General features: G+C 51.5%; 1 protein-coding gene across 7 annotated transcripts in view; it reads right to left on the reverse strand.

Moving 5' to 3' along the window:
* The window catches only part of zfh2 (Zn finger homeodomain 2), a 180,238-nt gene that overhangs the window by 60,303 nt on the left and 103,796 nt on the right, over positions 1-16,139 (reverse strand). For all 7 annotated transcript variants that reach the window (XM_066725021.1, XM_066725017.1, XM_066725018.1 and 4 more), the window contains 4 exons: positions 9,140-12,480; positions 4,671-7,474; positions 1,794-4,511; positions 1,300-1,720 (listed from right to left, as the gene is read on the reverse strand). In XM_066725021.1, coding sequence (XP_066581118.1) covers positions 1,300-1,720; positions 1,794-4,511; positions 4,671-7,474; positions 9,140-12,293 — 9,097 coding nt within the window. In that variant the 5' untranslated portion in view covers positions 12,294-12,480. The remainder of the gene's footprint in view (positions 1-1,299; positions 1,721-1,793; positions 4,512-4,670; positions 7,475-9,139; positions 12,481-16,139) is intronic.

Consider the following 16,139-nt stretch of genomic DNA (forward strand, 5'->3'; position numbering starts at 1 on the left):
ACAAGAGAAAATTCATAAATAGCTAAACGCATAAAACAAATAATAATTAATGATAGCCGTGAGTAAACGCCCAAGTCATCGTAATGTTAAATAAAGTCTAAAATGATGGCGTAGTTGTGACGAGGAAGAAAAAGGGGGCAAGGCGAAGGAGAATGAAATTAAAAATAAAAAGGAGCCTCGTTCTCAATACAGAGCCCCAGCGTCGATTGATGGTCTAAGAGGGGCAAGGATGGGGTGCACGGATGATGTTTCCCCATTCAGGCCCCGAAAAGGCTGCGAGGTATTTACATTATGTTCATTTGCTCGAGACAACGACGACGACGACGACGACGACGGTCTCCTCCTTGGCCTTGGGGGTAAGGGCGAGTAAAAAGTTGAACGATGACCCGGACACTAGGAAACGGGGAAGTAGAAGGTCTAACGCTTCGCTATATACTATATATATAAATATATATTTATATATATAAAGGCTTATTCTCCGTTCTTTTTCTGGCTATACTATATAAACGATCAAACGCATTTCAAGTAAAAGTCCACGTTGGACAGCTAATTCGTTATCAAATTCTCTATACTTAAGATCAATATAGTCTTTAACTGTACAGAGCAACTTATGCCAGAAACGTTTTCGGCTTTTCTAATAGTTTAAAATACATTCTTTCTATCTATCTTTCTTGCCCTCTCTCTCTCTCTCACACACACACACACACACGCGCGCATTCACTCCGATCATTTCTTTTTTTCTGTCACTCGTTTACCCGTACATTCATTCTCTGGTTCTCTCTCGCATTCTTACGCTAGAATAGTCATCTGATAGGAACTTTCAGTATTGCCTAGCTCTGGATATATTATATTCGCACTATGTATATTAATATACATTTTAATTAATTTATTTATATATTTATATATATATATCAATATATATATATATATCTATCATACTATAAAGGTATCTCGAGACAGCTATATATAAACACGATAGTTGGTGGCCCCTATAGATTATCACACGGGCACAATTTTACAAGTATGCGTATACACGATACACAAAAGACACGTACACGACGACATACATAGAGATTTGGCCAGCCTGACCTTCAACGAGACTAAAATTGTCAATGATAAAGAGCGTGCTTGGTTGAATGTAAAAATGAAGCGGCGATGATTATATGGATAAAAATTGAACGAGCGAAGAGATAGGAATGAAAGATGGTTCTCTCGACGATTGGGTAGGCGGGGAGTCATTGAAGGCTGTACTGGTGCAAATCTCAGTCTAGGAGTCTAAGAGGTCAGCCAGACACTCACCGGCCGTGGTGGTAGCTGTGCTGGCCGCAGCGGCGCCAGGATGTTGCTGCTGCTGCGGTTGGAACATCGCTGTTGGATGAAGGAACAATGATCCGTACATCATGTTTTCGTCGGACTGTTGCTGGCCAGTTTGCTGGCTGACGGAAGTGGCGTTGGAGCCGGTCGCCCCTGGTACAATGGGCGCCCCGGGTGTTGGTGGGACGAGGCTGCCATCCTCGACAGCCACGCGAACGGATTCGATATGCCTTCGGGAGAAGACGTGTTCCTGAAGAGGCGATTTGGCAGAGTAACGGACCGAGCAGAGTCGACACTCGTCCGGTCCCGTGGGTCCCCGATGGGGCTGCACGGCGGAGCCTTCTGCGGGCAAACCAGCCGCCAGCCTGGCCTTCTTCTCCTTGGCACGGGCATTCTGGAACCAGACCTGCAACTCGTTCCAATTAGACCACAAGTCCTCCGGGATCTCTTCAGGAAGTTCTCGCGGCATCGATGCTCACCTGGACCACGCGCTTCGGCAGGCCGATCTCCCTGCCGAGCATCTCGCACTCCGCCATCGTCGGGGTCTTGTAATCCGAGAACAGCGACTTCATCACCTTCACCTGGGTCGCGGACATCTGGGTGCGGTAGCGTTTACCACCCGACTGCGTTTGGCCCGAACTGGACACGGGCGGTCCTGTGGCTCCCGGTGTACTGGGATTCCCGGCGCCTTGCCTCGAGCTTTGAGTGCTCGAGGCGGGACTCGCGGGTCCACTCTCGTCGTCCAAGAATTCCGTCGTCTCGCTCATGCTGTCGTCGTCGCAGATGCTTCTCTCCGAGAGATCCGTCAATGGACCGCAATCGCTTCCACCCCTGAAGTGGGCACCGTGCTGCTCCTCCAAGAGATTGCTCAGGCCACCGAGGCTCAGCTTCACCGGTCGACTCAGGTCCACCGGTTTACTCAGATCCAACGGTGACTCTCCGGCATTGCCGCCGCTCTGATGATTGGCCGCCTCCTGTTTCCCGTTACTGGCATGAGCCTGGAGCTCGCTGATGTAGCGTTTCATCGACTCCTCGTAATACTTCTTCAGGGACGCCTCCATGTCCGAGTTGAACGGAGGAAACAGCGGAGGCATTATGTTCGGTGTACTGGGATTGGAAGGTGCGGACTCCATGGACAGTTCCTCGTCGGGTATGTTGTCGATGTTCACTTCTCCGCGAGCTACCTGATCCGCGTGTTTGCTGCTCAGATGGGATTCGAGGGCGGACTTGACTTTGAACAGAGCGGGACAGAAAGGACAGCGTTTGTTGATGACCTGGCTGTGCGCACGGAACTGTCCTTTGCGCTCCCTGGCCCTGGTGTTCTGGAACCAAACCTGGACAACGCGTTTCTTCAGTCCCACTTCCCTAGCGATGGTCTCCAGCATCTTCCTCGAAGGATTCGACTCTACCTGGTACTTTTGGTAGAGATAGTCCAGTTGCTCCGGTAGTATCGTGGTCCTCAGTCGCTTGTCCTTGGGCTGCTCGCTGTGCTCTGAATTGGAGCGCCCATCGCCAGTCGCGTTTTCTTCAAAATCCTCGTACTTGCGCTTCCGGTCTTGCATCATAGCGATCAGGGGATGAGGAGCATCCGGGGAGACGCCAGTGGTGGCGTTCAGAGCCTGTTGCTGAAGGATTCCAAAAGGAGAATCTGGCGGATAGGCTGGAGGGAAGAGGGACGGGTTCATGATATGTACTAATTGATGCTCGCGCCAAAGTTCGAATCGTCCGAATACCAAGTTACACTTGTCGCACTGGAAACTTCCCTCCTTCGAGTCGGACTGTGATTGCTGTTGCTGAGTTTGCTGTTGCTGGGATTGCTGGTGTTGCTGAGACATGCTTTGTTGCTGATGTTGCGGCGGTGTTGTCGTGTTGATCGGTTGCTGCAGCTGCTCCGTTAAAGCCGGAGCGTTCTGAGGATTGCTGGACACGGCATTGGTGGTCGTCGTGGTGGAGCTGCTGTTGCTGTCTTCGGAGCTCAGCACGGCGGCTACCTGGGCGGCCGCTGCCTGCGCTTGAGCGCTCCGCTTCGCGTCTTCCTCCTTGAAGCAGTGCGTCTTCTGATGGCGAATCAGCTCGTAGTAACGCTGGAAAACCAGCAAGCACTTCATACACTTGTAGTTCATTGCTGGGGTCTTTTGAAATCTCCCGGATCCATCGTCCCCGTCTCGCCCTCCTGGTGTCACCGGTTCGGCTGCTGGTTGATTCTCGTAGACCTTGCGTGCCTTTTGCCTAGCATTTTGAAACCAAACGACGATCACGCGTGGACTCAGACCCAGCAATTTGCTGAGGTACTCCAAGTCGTCGTCTTTCGGATAAGCGTTATTCTCGAAGAATTCCTGAAGAACTTTGATCTGGTAGTCGGTAAATCGGGTCCGATTCGCGCGTTTCCCGGAGCTACCGCCGGAAGAGTTGCTGCCGTTGCTATTACCCCCGAAGGAATAATCGGCTGGTCCTCTTCCTGGGCTCAGTGATCGCTGAGGGGTCAAGGACATGGCGGCAATGGCGCCCGGAACGACTGCACTGCTAGGAGTAGAGGTGGCAAAATTTTGTGGCGCCAGCTTCGGTGGAAGCATCGGTGTGCTGGGTGCATTGGTAGCTGTGGAGTGCGATGAAATGTCATGGTGGAGTCCGGAGAAAACCGAACTCATGCTCAGTGCTGGTGAATGAGGTCGAGATTGCTGATCCCCTGAACTACCCGGAGAATGGTGTTGCTCCTCTTGATGCAATTGTTGTTGCGACTGTTGCTGCGACTGTTGCTGAGATTGCTGGATGCACTGCGGTGGTTCTTGAACTTCCTGTTTGATCTCGGTAACTTGAGAAGCGGCAGCAGTTACTGGTGGTGGTGGAGTAGATTGCTTATTGGGACTTTTGTCATCCGACGAGCTGCTTCCCGAAACACTAGAATTCAACGGTGTAACCTTCGCTTCCCCCGTCTTCTCGTACTCTTCGAGATTCAAGGTTGTGCTTGGTGGGTTATTAAAATTATACGGACTGTCCTTGTTGCGCTGACGTTCCTTGAACAGTGTATTTCTGAACCAATGCTTGATGACTTTAGGTGGGAGTCCGCTCTGCGCGGCCATATCTAGGATCTGCTCTTCCCCTGGAGAATTGTTGATGTCAAAGTGAGCGCGTAAGATCTTCAACTGTTCATCGGTGATTCGTGTTCGTGCCCTCTTCTGGGATGCTGCTGCGTTCGCCTAAAAATCAAAAGAAGAGGCGTAATGTTACGACATTCATCTATAGGAACGTTGGTGTCATTTCCGCCCCGACAAAGGCACTGAGATTCGAGGCAAAACGGGTAAGGCCACTAAAAGATTAACGTGAAAATAAAAGAGTCAACTATGACAACGGCTTACCGCAGCGGCTTGTTGTTGCTGTAGGGCAAGGTGTTGTTTGGCAAGAAGGTCAGCTTGAGCGTTGATTGGTGGATAAGCAGCGGCAGCTCCATCGTAAGGAGGTGGTGGTAGCATCATCGGTACAAGCGGAGGCTGAAGATTCATAGCAGCCAGTGCCGGTACGTTCAATCCCAGAGGTAATCCCATCATTCCCATCATCAATCCGGGATATTGCTGGAGCTGTTGCTGCAGCTGGGATGCAGCCATAGCGTTGAGTGCAGCTTGCATTTCTGACATTTGTTGAGCGAGTGTCAGTTGAGCCTGTTGCTGTTGATGTTGCTGCTGTTGCTGATTGGATTGCTGGACGTGGTGCTGCGGCTGATTGAGGGGTATAGTCGGCGTTGTGGAGTCGGTGCTCGACACCGGTGTATTGCTGAGAGCAGGTGTCGTTGCCGGTGTCGTAGAAGTTGCCTCCGGAGTCCTCACCGGCTCCTTTTCATGCTTCTCCTCCTTCTCCTCGATCTTTTCCTTATCGGAGCTGAGATCCTGGGGTTGGGCGGACGCCGGTGTCGAGCTCCTCGGCGCCGTCGTCGTGGACGATGACGTTGCCGCGGTCACCACTACACTCTTTTTCTCGTACTCGCACTTAATATGCTGCGCGTACTTTTCCAGGAACTCACGTGGCACTAAATCACGATGCACTTCCTCACAGTGGGCCTTCAGCACCCACACACTACTGAACTCCTTGTTGCAGTGTTGGCATGTGCTGCGCGTTAGCTCGGGGATGACGTCATCGTCAGTGTGCTCATCGATCTCTTCCTCGCGTTCCTGCGCCGCTTGAGCTGCCAAGGCCTGCTTCTGCTGCTCCTGCTTCTGCTGTTCTTGTTGAGCCTGAAGAGCAGCGGCCGCCTCCTCCTCTTTGCGCTGACGCCTCTGATGGTTTTCGTTGAACTGCATGACAAGGTCAAAGCCGAAGCTTTCCAGCAGATGCTTGTACATTTGGGAGGTCTTGGTACGCGGTTGGGATAGGATGTCTTGCGTAGCCTGAGACACTTGCTGAGCAGTCGGTTGCATGTGCTGCTGAGGACTAGGAGTCGTGGAGGATGGCGGTGGTGTCTTTGACGGTTGGGATGAGACCAATTGCTGAGATGCTGCCAATTGCTGAAATAGGGCTAATGGATTGCTGAAGATACAATAGAGTTGTTGATGGGTCGCCAACTGTTCCTGATTGACAAAGAGGGCATTGCAACGAGGACACGTGAGCATGTTGCTTCCGGTATTGCTGCCGGTGGTGTTACAAGGTGGGCTGTTGGGGCTCGATGGTGGTGGCTGTTCGATCAGAGGACGCGCGAGGTCCAGCTGACCGCTGGCGGCGAGATCTGGCAGTTTGCTGGCTCTGGTCTGATGCAGTACGCTCCTCATATGAATATCCAAAGTACTGCCCTGGGAGTAAGCGACCTTGCAGATGTTACACTTGTAGGGTTTCTTGTCCTGATCCTGCTGGGAGTCGGGGGATTCGGTCGGGCTCGCAGGTGGAACCACGGAGATCAAGGTATTGTTGTTCCCCTGCTCCTGCATCGCTCGTTTTAATTTGTGCAAATGACTGACGCTATTGTAATGCACCAACAGGATGTTCTTCTGGGTGAAACTCTCCTTGCACACGTCACACTTGTAAGGTCTATTCGGATCTAGATACTTTTCCATGGGATAGGACATTTTTTCACCTTTACGATGCAGCAAGGTCTTATTGTGGCCTGTAAGGTAACTCTGCCTGGTGAATGCGACCTTGCAACGGTGGCACTTGAATTTCCTAGCCGGATCGTGATAAGAGTCTTCGGCAACTGGCTGACTATTGAGATAATCTTCGAGCAAACGTTGCTCCTTGTGCAAGGGTGAAGAGTCACTAGCGTCGCTCTCTTCCTCGTCGCCTCTTCCACTGTCATCCTCGACGTTCTGTTCGCCCATCAAGTTACCCTGCCTTCTCAAAGCCTCCTCCGTCAGAGCCTGAAGCAACGGATGAGCGTGAATCAGGCTCTGCTTGTACTGAGCCAGCTCGTCCTCGTGCAGATCTGCATGGGCGGATTCGAGATGTCGCTGAAGAGCCTGGACGGACCTGAAGGAACGTCCGCAGAGGGCGCACTTGGTCGCGTCTCTGATGGCATGGTATTGAGAGTGCTGCTGCAGTTTCTCCAAGGTCTTGAAGGCTAAACTGCACTGACCACATCTGTACTTGTACACGTGCTTTTCGCTAACCGCCAAGGTCGGCGTGGTAGCTGGATGTGCTTCCCTGTGATGTTGCTGAAGCTCTTCCAGGGAACGACAGACCCGACCACAAACGGTGCACCTTGTGATCTCCTCGATCTCTTCGACGCGTTCGTTCGATTCCTCCTCCTGTTGCTGCTTAGTCATGGTGCTGGGCGAGGTTGGAATGGGCACAGCCGGGGTCGACGTGTTTCGTGGATTGTTGTTCAACCAATGACTCTGGTCCACCAATAGTAAAAGTCTCTGCAATCCATCGGCATTGACCGAGTGGATCTGCATCACGTGTTTCTCCAGTGCCGAGCGTTCCTTGAAGCCATCCTGGCACAAAGGACACAGCAACTCCGGTACTGGTTCCTCCTTCACCGTCTCCACTTTTTCCTCAGGATCCTGTATATGAGCGACTTGCAGATGCTGCCTGAGCTCCTCGCGCGACGTCGGTTGGTACGTGCAGTACGGGCAGGTTACATCCTCCGTTTCACCTTCCGCTTCTGGTTCCTGCTCCTGTTCGTTATCCGGTTCCTGCTTCACCTCGCTGCCACACTCGCTTCCTTCGTCCCGTCGTTCTACATTCGAGATAAACAAACAAGCAGAGATACCACTTTAGACTCGTCTCATAGCCCCGAAAGAAAACTTTCTCCTACCTGCACGAAATTCGCTAGCGCGGGACGAGATTTATGCGTACGAGGAACACGTTCCTGGGCCGAATGGTAATCGCGACTAACAGCGGATCGTAACTTTCGGGGATATAATAAATTCCTTCGACTCTTTCTCTTTACGAGACAGAAAATTAAACTTTGACATTAAACTGGTTAAAATCGCGTCGGCCGAGCATTGGTTTTACGGTAACAGTGATTCGTTCCAGGAGACATTATAAGCTTGTCGAGAGAAAGTAAATTATAGATAGCACCGAAGAAATATGGCGGCAATGCAAAGTTCGCGTTCAGTGTCACGTACCGCACGCTGCTGGACAGTTTTCTACTCGGAGCTATTAAATCGCACGGTGTATCATCGAGAGTAACGCTTGCCCTTCTCGGTGGAAAAATGATGGGCGCAATTAGAGAGTACCTTTTCGAGACGCGCGAAGGTGGAGCGGATGATTCCACCGCGCGACGCGAATCGACTGCTCGGTGAAAGCAGCGACAAACAGCATTGTCCTCGACACGACTTACCAAATTCAGCGATAATTGCGACAATGCGCTTAAGGAAATAGCTCGTCGTGGGCAGCTCCGTGCAAAAATTGTGTTTTCCTCGAGGGAAGAATAAGGAAACAGGTGACATAGGAATGCTCGGCACGAGGCTCCGATGGTTCGCGCGTCCAGGAACGAAATAAGGAATTGGGGCACTCGAGTGGTTTAAATGGAAAATTGGCCCACGAGGAGGTGGCACAGATGTGCCATATACCTGTGGACAACAATGCACCGCGAAGAAATTACGGATTGGCAATATCGAATTAAAGGTGGTTTTCGTGAAATAAAAAGAGGCCAAGGGGGAGGGGAGGGGGAGGGGGAAGAAAGACTCGGAGGAAGAAGAGAGCGCCTCTTGAACGCCTATTCTCGTGCGGTTCTTCATTGTCCGAAACCGCATTTCTATATGGCCGGGCGTCAGTTGCTGCGTCAAAGTGCAACGCGTGCTGCCAACTTTTCTCGTATATTTATGTAAGTACAGGCCGCCGTTATAATAGCGACCGCCGCCGTTCTTTGTGCGTGCCGGGCACACGCCATAGCCATATGTCACGCGAAATTACCGTCATCTCGACCTAATTGCAAGATAATCGATGAGAGTATTGAATTTATTAAGGGCGTGTCGTGTTTTTCCACCCGCGGCACGATACTTTCTTTCAAGAATCGCCAGAAACACTTGGCAAACGCGAGACTGCGGCGAGAGACAAAACCGGATCGCCGGCGTATTCACTTTACCGAGGTAGGATCCGTTCCATGCTCTTTTCGAATTATTGCTTATAATAATACACAATGGACTATAGTATAACACCTATGCAATGGATAATTTAACAACTACCGCGCTGGTATCGGTCGGTATCGGCCATTGAGCAACCGATAACTCGACCGACGTCTATACAATTTCTTTCAATGAAATTCTACGCAATTGCGTCAGGATTCTAATATGACGATCAAAAAAGTCTCATTTATTTTTGACTAAAAGCCACTCGAGTCGACACTCTTCGTACAGATGGAATTTAGCGCGGGTAAAGCGTGATTATCCTTGTTTACCATTGTTAGCAGTGGGAGCGTTGGGTGTGGTCGGTGTAGCGGGGCTGGTTTGCTGAGTGGTCGCGGCATCCGGATCTGGAACCACTTGAAAAACATCGCCGATATCGGTGTGAGGTGTCTCGTTTCCTTGTATTCCGCTTCTTCTGTGAAGCTGGTGCAACTGCTCCATTTGCAGATGCCTGAGGGACCTGACGTGCTGCAGAAGCGGCAGCCTGTGTCTCGCGCTGAATCCGCAAAGGGCGCAGTGATAAAGTTTGGCCGTGGAGGGTACGTTGGCGCTGGTCTCCAGGAGATGACGCAGCAGAAGCGCGGCAGCCTCGTGTCTCGGGGAAGCCGCGTGCAGAGCCAATTTGTGAGCGCTGTTGGTGTAGTAGTCACAGGCGTGACAACGCAGTTGCGCAGCACTGGTAGGCGATGCGAGATATTTGAGCTTCCACTCGTTCCTGGGACCACCCTCCTTCACGTGGTTCACGTGCTGCAGACGCTGGAGATGCTTGTCGGTCTTGCAGTGCAGCTGAAAGTTGGCCTTGAGGTTGGTCTTGTAGGAACAGAGCTTGCAGACGAAGTGGCCGGCGACCAGAGCGAGAATCTCGCCCTCGCGCGTTCTCGTTCGGTCCGCGGCAAGATGGTGGCCAAGGGCCTCGAGGGAGTCGGTGGCGAAGCTGTTGCAGACGCAGCAATGATAGAGATGAGAGGGGTCGGGGTCGGCTGGTTCCGGAGGCGGTTCCATGGAATCCGGCGAGAGACCGACGTCCCCACCGAGATTGCCCATGACGCTCATGCTGGCCATACCTCCCATGAGTTCCGGTGGTAGTTGGGGCGGTAGCTGACCACCCGTCATCATTTGGATGAGCAGGGCCTGGTTGTAGGCCATGTCGGCCAACGCGGCCTCGGCGTGCTGAGGCTTGTCCAAACCGCCGAGGTGGAGCAGCTGTTCGAGTTGCTGCTGCTGCTGCTGCTGGGCCTGCTGATGATGATGCTGCGCCTGCTGATGATGCGACTGCAGAGCCGTAAGGGTGTGCATGTGCTTGACGTTCTGCTGCAGGACCAGCATGTTGTGCGTGTGTTTCTCACTGGTCATGTGTATCCTCAGGTTCCTCGCGACCGTCGTCTCGTAATTGCACACGTCGCATCTGAAGGTCGGTTTGGGCTTCCCCTGATTACCCGCTTGTCCACTGAGGTGTGGACTGTGGTTTTGCTGATGGTGCGGACTTCTCGTTGGCATCGGTGCATCCTGGGACGAGGAAGGATTGCTCGTAGCCGCTGCACCGCCCCCACCTTGCTGCAGCTCCTGCATGTTGTTCAGGTGCTTGTCGCTCTGCATGTGAATACTGAGGTTGCCCTTGGTCGTGGTCGAGTAGTTGCAGACCTCGCATCTGTATGGTTTGTAGCCGCAGGTGTAGGTTTCCCCTCGAGCTAACCTCGGGTGGGGCTGGCCAGCGATGCAGTAGATGCAGGAAGTCTCGCTCTCCGGGTGTTTCTCCTTCATGTGGATCTCCAGGGTCTCCTGGTACTTGTAATGCCAGTTGCATTTCGGGCACTTGAGCGTTTTGCAGGAGTTCCTGCTGTGGATCCCGGCTAGGGGACCACCTGGACCGGCCAGTCTGCTGCTGGCCAGGATAAGCTCGCACTTGGGGCACTCGACGCCGCTGGGACGTCCCTGCATGTGTTCCGGACAGACGCCTATCGTCGTGCCGGTGAGAAAGTTGGGCGGCTGCTGCGTGAGGGCCGCGTAAGAGGATGGAGATCCCTTGGTGGTGGTGGCCTGTGGCGGCGGCGAGGTATAGTGCATCGCTGCAGCGGCGTCCGGAGCCTTGGCCCAGGAAGCTGCGCTGACCTGGGCGCCGGTCCACTGGTGTTGCGACTGCTGCGGTTGATGATTGAACGCCAGGGGATGATTGGAGTGCGAGGTGGGGGTTGTGGGGGTGCTCGGCGATGGTCTGGCTTGTTGCTGCTGCGTCTGCGGGCTGCTGGGTACCCCGGGGGTGCTGGCCGGGGTACTCGTCGTCGTCGGTGCATCGAGTTCGTTCGAGTCCGATCTCTGTTGCTGCTGCTGTTGCTGGCCCTGCTGGCTCGGCGACTGGGCGCAGCTGGGGCTGGTCACCGGCTCGAGGAAGCTGACCAGCGGCTGCTTCAGCCTACCGACAGCCTGGATGATGGCGCTGGCGGTCGAGTGAGAGAGTATCTGCCTCTCGTCCTCCATCAAGGTCAACTGATGCTCGCCCTGGGCATGGGCGACGAAGCTCTTCGCGTAACCGAAGCTGAGCTTGCAAATGAAACACATTAGGATTGGCTTGACCGGGACCGAGGCTGCCGGGGGCGGTGGTGCCGCCGGGGCCGGCGGTGGTTGCTTGCTACCCTCCGCGCTCCTGTAGCTTATCACTCGATAGCTGTGCATCACCGGTAGATCCGGATTGTGCTGTTGCGCCGCGGACCTCTGCTGTTGCTGCTGCTGTTGCTGGTACGCCTGATGAGCGTAGAGACGCGATACGTAATAGGCGCTGGCAATTTGCGGAAAGACCAACGAGTGCGGAACCGACACACCACGGCCGTCGACGATGCAGCCATCCGGCAGTGAGTCGTCGTCGCTGAGCTCGCTCTCCCCCTCGATTATGTAAGCGGAGCCGTCAGGATTGTAGACGATTTTACCGTCGAACTTCTCGACGTCACCACCGGTGGGGCTTGGACTCGGGCTGGGGCCCTGTTGCTGCTGCTGCTGCTGTTGCTGTTGCTGACTACCCTGCTGTATCGTCATGGTAGTGGTGGTGGTGGTGGTGGTGTCCGCGATCGGCGTTGGTGTTGGTATCGCGTCGCGGGTGCAGGGTTCCGTGCCCGAGGGTGGACTCGCGGTCCGGGGGTGGTGGGGCTGGTGCAGTGCAGCCCCTGCTGCCGGGGGGGACCCGCCCCCTCGGCCCCCCTCCTCCTCTGGGCTCATCTCCTGCTTCTGCTGCGCGTACGTGGAATTTTGGAAGGGTCCGCCGTGTTGCTGCTGCTGCTGTTGCTGTTGCCGCTGTTGCTGATGATGGGCCGCCACCAGCTGCTGGTAGAGCTGATGCTGCCCGATCGCGTTCGACGAATGTTGCTGAAGGTGCGAGGGAGGAATGTTATGATGCTGTAGGTGGTACTGGGGGGGATGGGGCTCACTGGAGGGCATCACCCCAAACGTGAGGCGCGCGCCAGCCTCACATCACCCACGGCGCCTGCGCCTGCGCTCCCCGGACTTTGCGCTCCTCCACCTCGCGTCTCCTCGTAGCTTTTACCTCCTCTCCTCTCCTCTCCCTCGCCCGTTGCACCACCGAGAGTTGCCTTGCTAGCTACCCCGACGCCACCCCAGGTCGTACCTGCAATCACACGAGCGACACACATTTTTTTTAAATCTTCCTTTTCCTCTCCTCTTACACTAATATACATATATCTATAGCATATTTATCATGTTCAAACTTATAAAGACTTTTTTAACGCTAGGATATCCACAGTGTGCGCCTCTATCCCTAAGACACTGATGCGACAGAATCGAGCCCTGATGAATCAGTCCTTTCGAAGGTATTTGGTCGACGGTTCGTGGGAGAATGAGCGCGCGATGCTGTTTGAAATTCGTCTAGTCGGTTAATCCGAGTAAACAGTGAGAGGACAGCGTTATAGATAGCGAAATGCGCATAAATGTGGCAAGCTGCGTGTACAGAGGATCGTGGCGGTGTTGCTGACAAAGCGGGATAGAGGCGTGACGGCAACACAGACCTCGTTGTGCTCGGATTACCTGAGGCCAGTAAAGCGCCCAGCTGTGTTTGCGACCCATCGCTCCTTATCTATGTATATATATATATATATATATATCGATTGGATATCGACGCCCGTGAAACAACCGAGGTACTCTCAATGCTCCCCTTGTAACACAGAACATCCTTCCAATCGGAAACACCCGCGCTTCATCCGAAAATCCTCACCAATTCCTACGGAATCTTTGGAATAAGAATTTTTATCTTGGCTTAACTATAGTAGTGGTATACCATACGTACTATATACGAGGGTGCTTGATTATGGGAGAAATATTTAGATTGGCCTGTTGCGTTATTTAATTTCGAACGAGGCCTCTTTCGGCATCTTTGATCATCAACGGAATAGCACGTTCGCCAGTTGCCTCGCGAGATTCTAATAATCTCATCCCAATTACGCGGTCTTGTATCATCGCGACTGGATACATATGCGGAATCTAACGGATCCTTGCAAAACGAGTGGGTGTACTCGCGCTTATAAAAGCCTCGCGCGCGCGTGTGTGTGTGTGTGTTGTGTTTCTGCGTATAGAGGGTTGCGGGGTAAGGAAGTACCGTGGAAACGGCCTGCGGATAAAGGTAGCTCCCCACTTGCAGTTTGCTCGCTCATAATTCCGCGGTTCAAACTCCATAATCCAGTCAACGTAGCCCTTGGTTGGTATTCTCTCCTGACTATACCCGATACTCCATAATGCTATACGACCGTTTTTCTCGGATTATCGTTCATCGATCCTGATGCCATCCTCGTTCGATGCATCCAAGCTCGTGCGTCTCGCTCAATTTTGTCCCCCAGGCTAGCGAACCATTCACGCGCGGAAAAGAAACAATTAAGCAACTCCCGAACATTATCCTTCGACCGTTATACCGTAATTCGTTCCTCGAATGTTTTTACAAAGAGGACGAGCAATTTTTATCGCGCTTTCCTATACACGGTACCTACATCTTTTCTGCGACTGTTTTCTTGGATTTCTTGAAAAATTTCCAGTATATATCGCTCGCCTATTTTCAATCCAATTTGTCCCGTGTCGAGCATCGCTAATAGCTTGTAGTTCTGTTCGTTTCTTCTTTTCATTTCTACGCGATATCAAACCGGTTTGCGGAGCTAACTTATAGATCGCTAGAAATTATTCATAATAAAGTGACGCATATAGATTTATCGGCGAAGAGATTAATACAAGATTCTAGCATCGTACGCGTTTCACCGGTGGTCCACGATCATTAAGCGTCGATGGATTTTTGATGGAATCTACCACGTAGACAAATATTTGAGGGTTTATCGTCGGTCGAATATCATATAGATTTCGTGGAGAGACGAGAAGATGTATATAGGCATCCCGCATTCGGAACAATTATTATTTGTCAAGGGGAGCGTGACACTTTGTAACAGCTGGAATATACTTAAAAGGAGGAATTAGAAGAAGGAATTAAAGAGAGAGAGAGAGAGAGAGAGAGAGAGAGAGAGGGTGGGGGAAGAGACGCGCGTAACGTGTATATATACAAAGCAAGCAACGAATTTCTGGGATGGAAAGAGAATATTTGGTTGAATAATGGGGTGAGGTTGTGCAAGGAGAAACATCTGCTAATCTGGCATCACCTGCCTGCCTTTCCTATTTCTAGTTGATTCACCACGGAGCCCTATAGCTGTCTAGGTCTAGTCAACTAACGGGTCAGGATGTGTGTACTACGACTCGGTGTACCCCGAATGGCTTTGTTTTCGCAGTCCCTAATTAATCGATAACATCTTAATTGTCCCCCCCCCCCCCCCCCCACCCTACTCGTTATCCTCCCCCTATCCCCGCTCGCTAGTTTTGTGTTTGTTTCAAGGGCCCGCTCCGATCGTTTCATTGGCGCCGACGTAATCGTTTCGTCTATCCACTCCTGTTATTAAATTTCGCTTGACTCCCAACAAAAGAAACTTTTTCTTTGTTACCCCGCCGCGTCCAGTTATTTCACCTTAATCCGATTATACGACGCGAATCCATTTTACATAATAACGAATCAATCCTATATCTCCCGTAAAAATCTTCTCGAGAGATTCCAACGAAATTTTCATCATCTATCGATTCCTGTAGCAACAAATTCGACGAGGCTCGATCTTAATTTTTATTGGTCCCGAAGAACATTTGGTCTTCGAGACTAATACATAGGGATTGATCGTGTTGAAAAAATTTTGGAAACTCACGCTGCGCGATAATTATATACTTTTCAGTGGATTAATTGGTAACTGCGTAGATTTTCTATGTGTGTGTCTATGTGTGCGGGCACACGAACGTGTTTTTTCATGCTTGTCGAAATTCTAAACAACGCGCCGCGTTGTTTAGGAGTCCCGTTGCCGTGACGAGGACTGGATGACTGTGTGTTTTCATAGGCATTCATTAAGCAAAGCCGATATATCGATTATACCGGAATCCTCTCTGGCCTTAGCCAAGAGAGAGAACCGGAAGATTCCTTTTCCTGCCAGCTACACTCTATGCTAATGCTCTCTCCGCGATCGATAAATCCCATCAGCACTTGCATTGCTATCCTTTAATTCTCTTCCCCCTCCTCGATCCTCGTACACTAGAAAATCTCCCGAAGAATTCGCCAATCATTAAACTTTCGCTTAAGGACGCCTAGGAAATTAATCCAACAATTAATTATATATTTATCGTGGAAGAAATGGCGGAAATATATACATACGTGATTCGTCAAAAAGATAAAAGCCAATTAAATATGTAAGTGGAATTTGGTATTTTTAAAAGTGTCGAATCATAGACAAGATTTATTACGAATTTAATAATGAGGAATAATTATATGATTTAACAAGTAGAGAAAAAAGTGTAGGATCGGGCAGGAAGACTGTATTTGATTAGCCCAAGTGAAAACGCTGGTAGAAAAATGCAATGCTCGAGTAACGATGGCGAATCAACTGACGATTACGGTTTTTCACCGATTTCCCTCAGCGATTGGCTTGACATTGCACGAATCCTGCGCAAAGGTGCTAATTATTGCAAGGCGGACTCGTGCTTGGCTAATTCCAAAGTGCCATTAAGTAGAAAGCCGCCGGCTATAAGGCGTATAATAACAGGAACGACTCGGTTTTTCCACCTCCGTGAAGCAGGGCCCATCAAAAATTTCATGGTTCATTCGCAGTCGTCGCCGGGCAAACTGATAGCGAAGAAAATATATGGCAGGAATGAAAAATCGAGACCGGAAGGAATTACTTGGCTGCACTCTTCTCGCCTCTTGAG

Source organism: Prorops nasuta, unplaced genomic scaffold, assembly GCF_024137725.1.
Source record: "Prorops nasuta isolate Cenicafe-Biocafe unplaced genomic scaffold, Cenicafe_Pnas_1.2 PNAS00003, whole genome shotgun sequence".
NCBI lineage: Eukaryota > Metazoa > Arthropoda > Insecta > Hymenoptera > Bethylidae > Prorops > Prorops nasuta.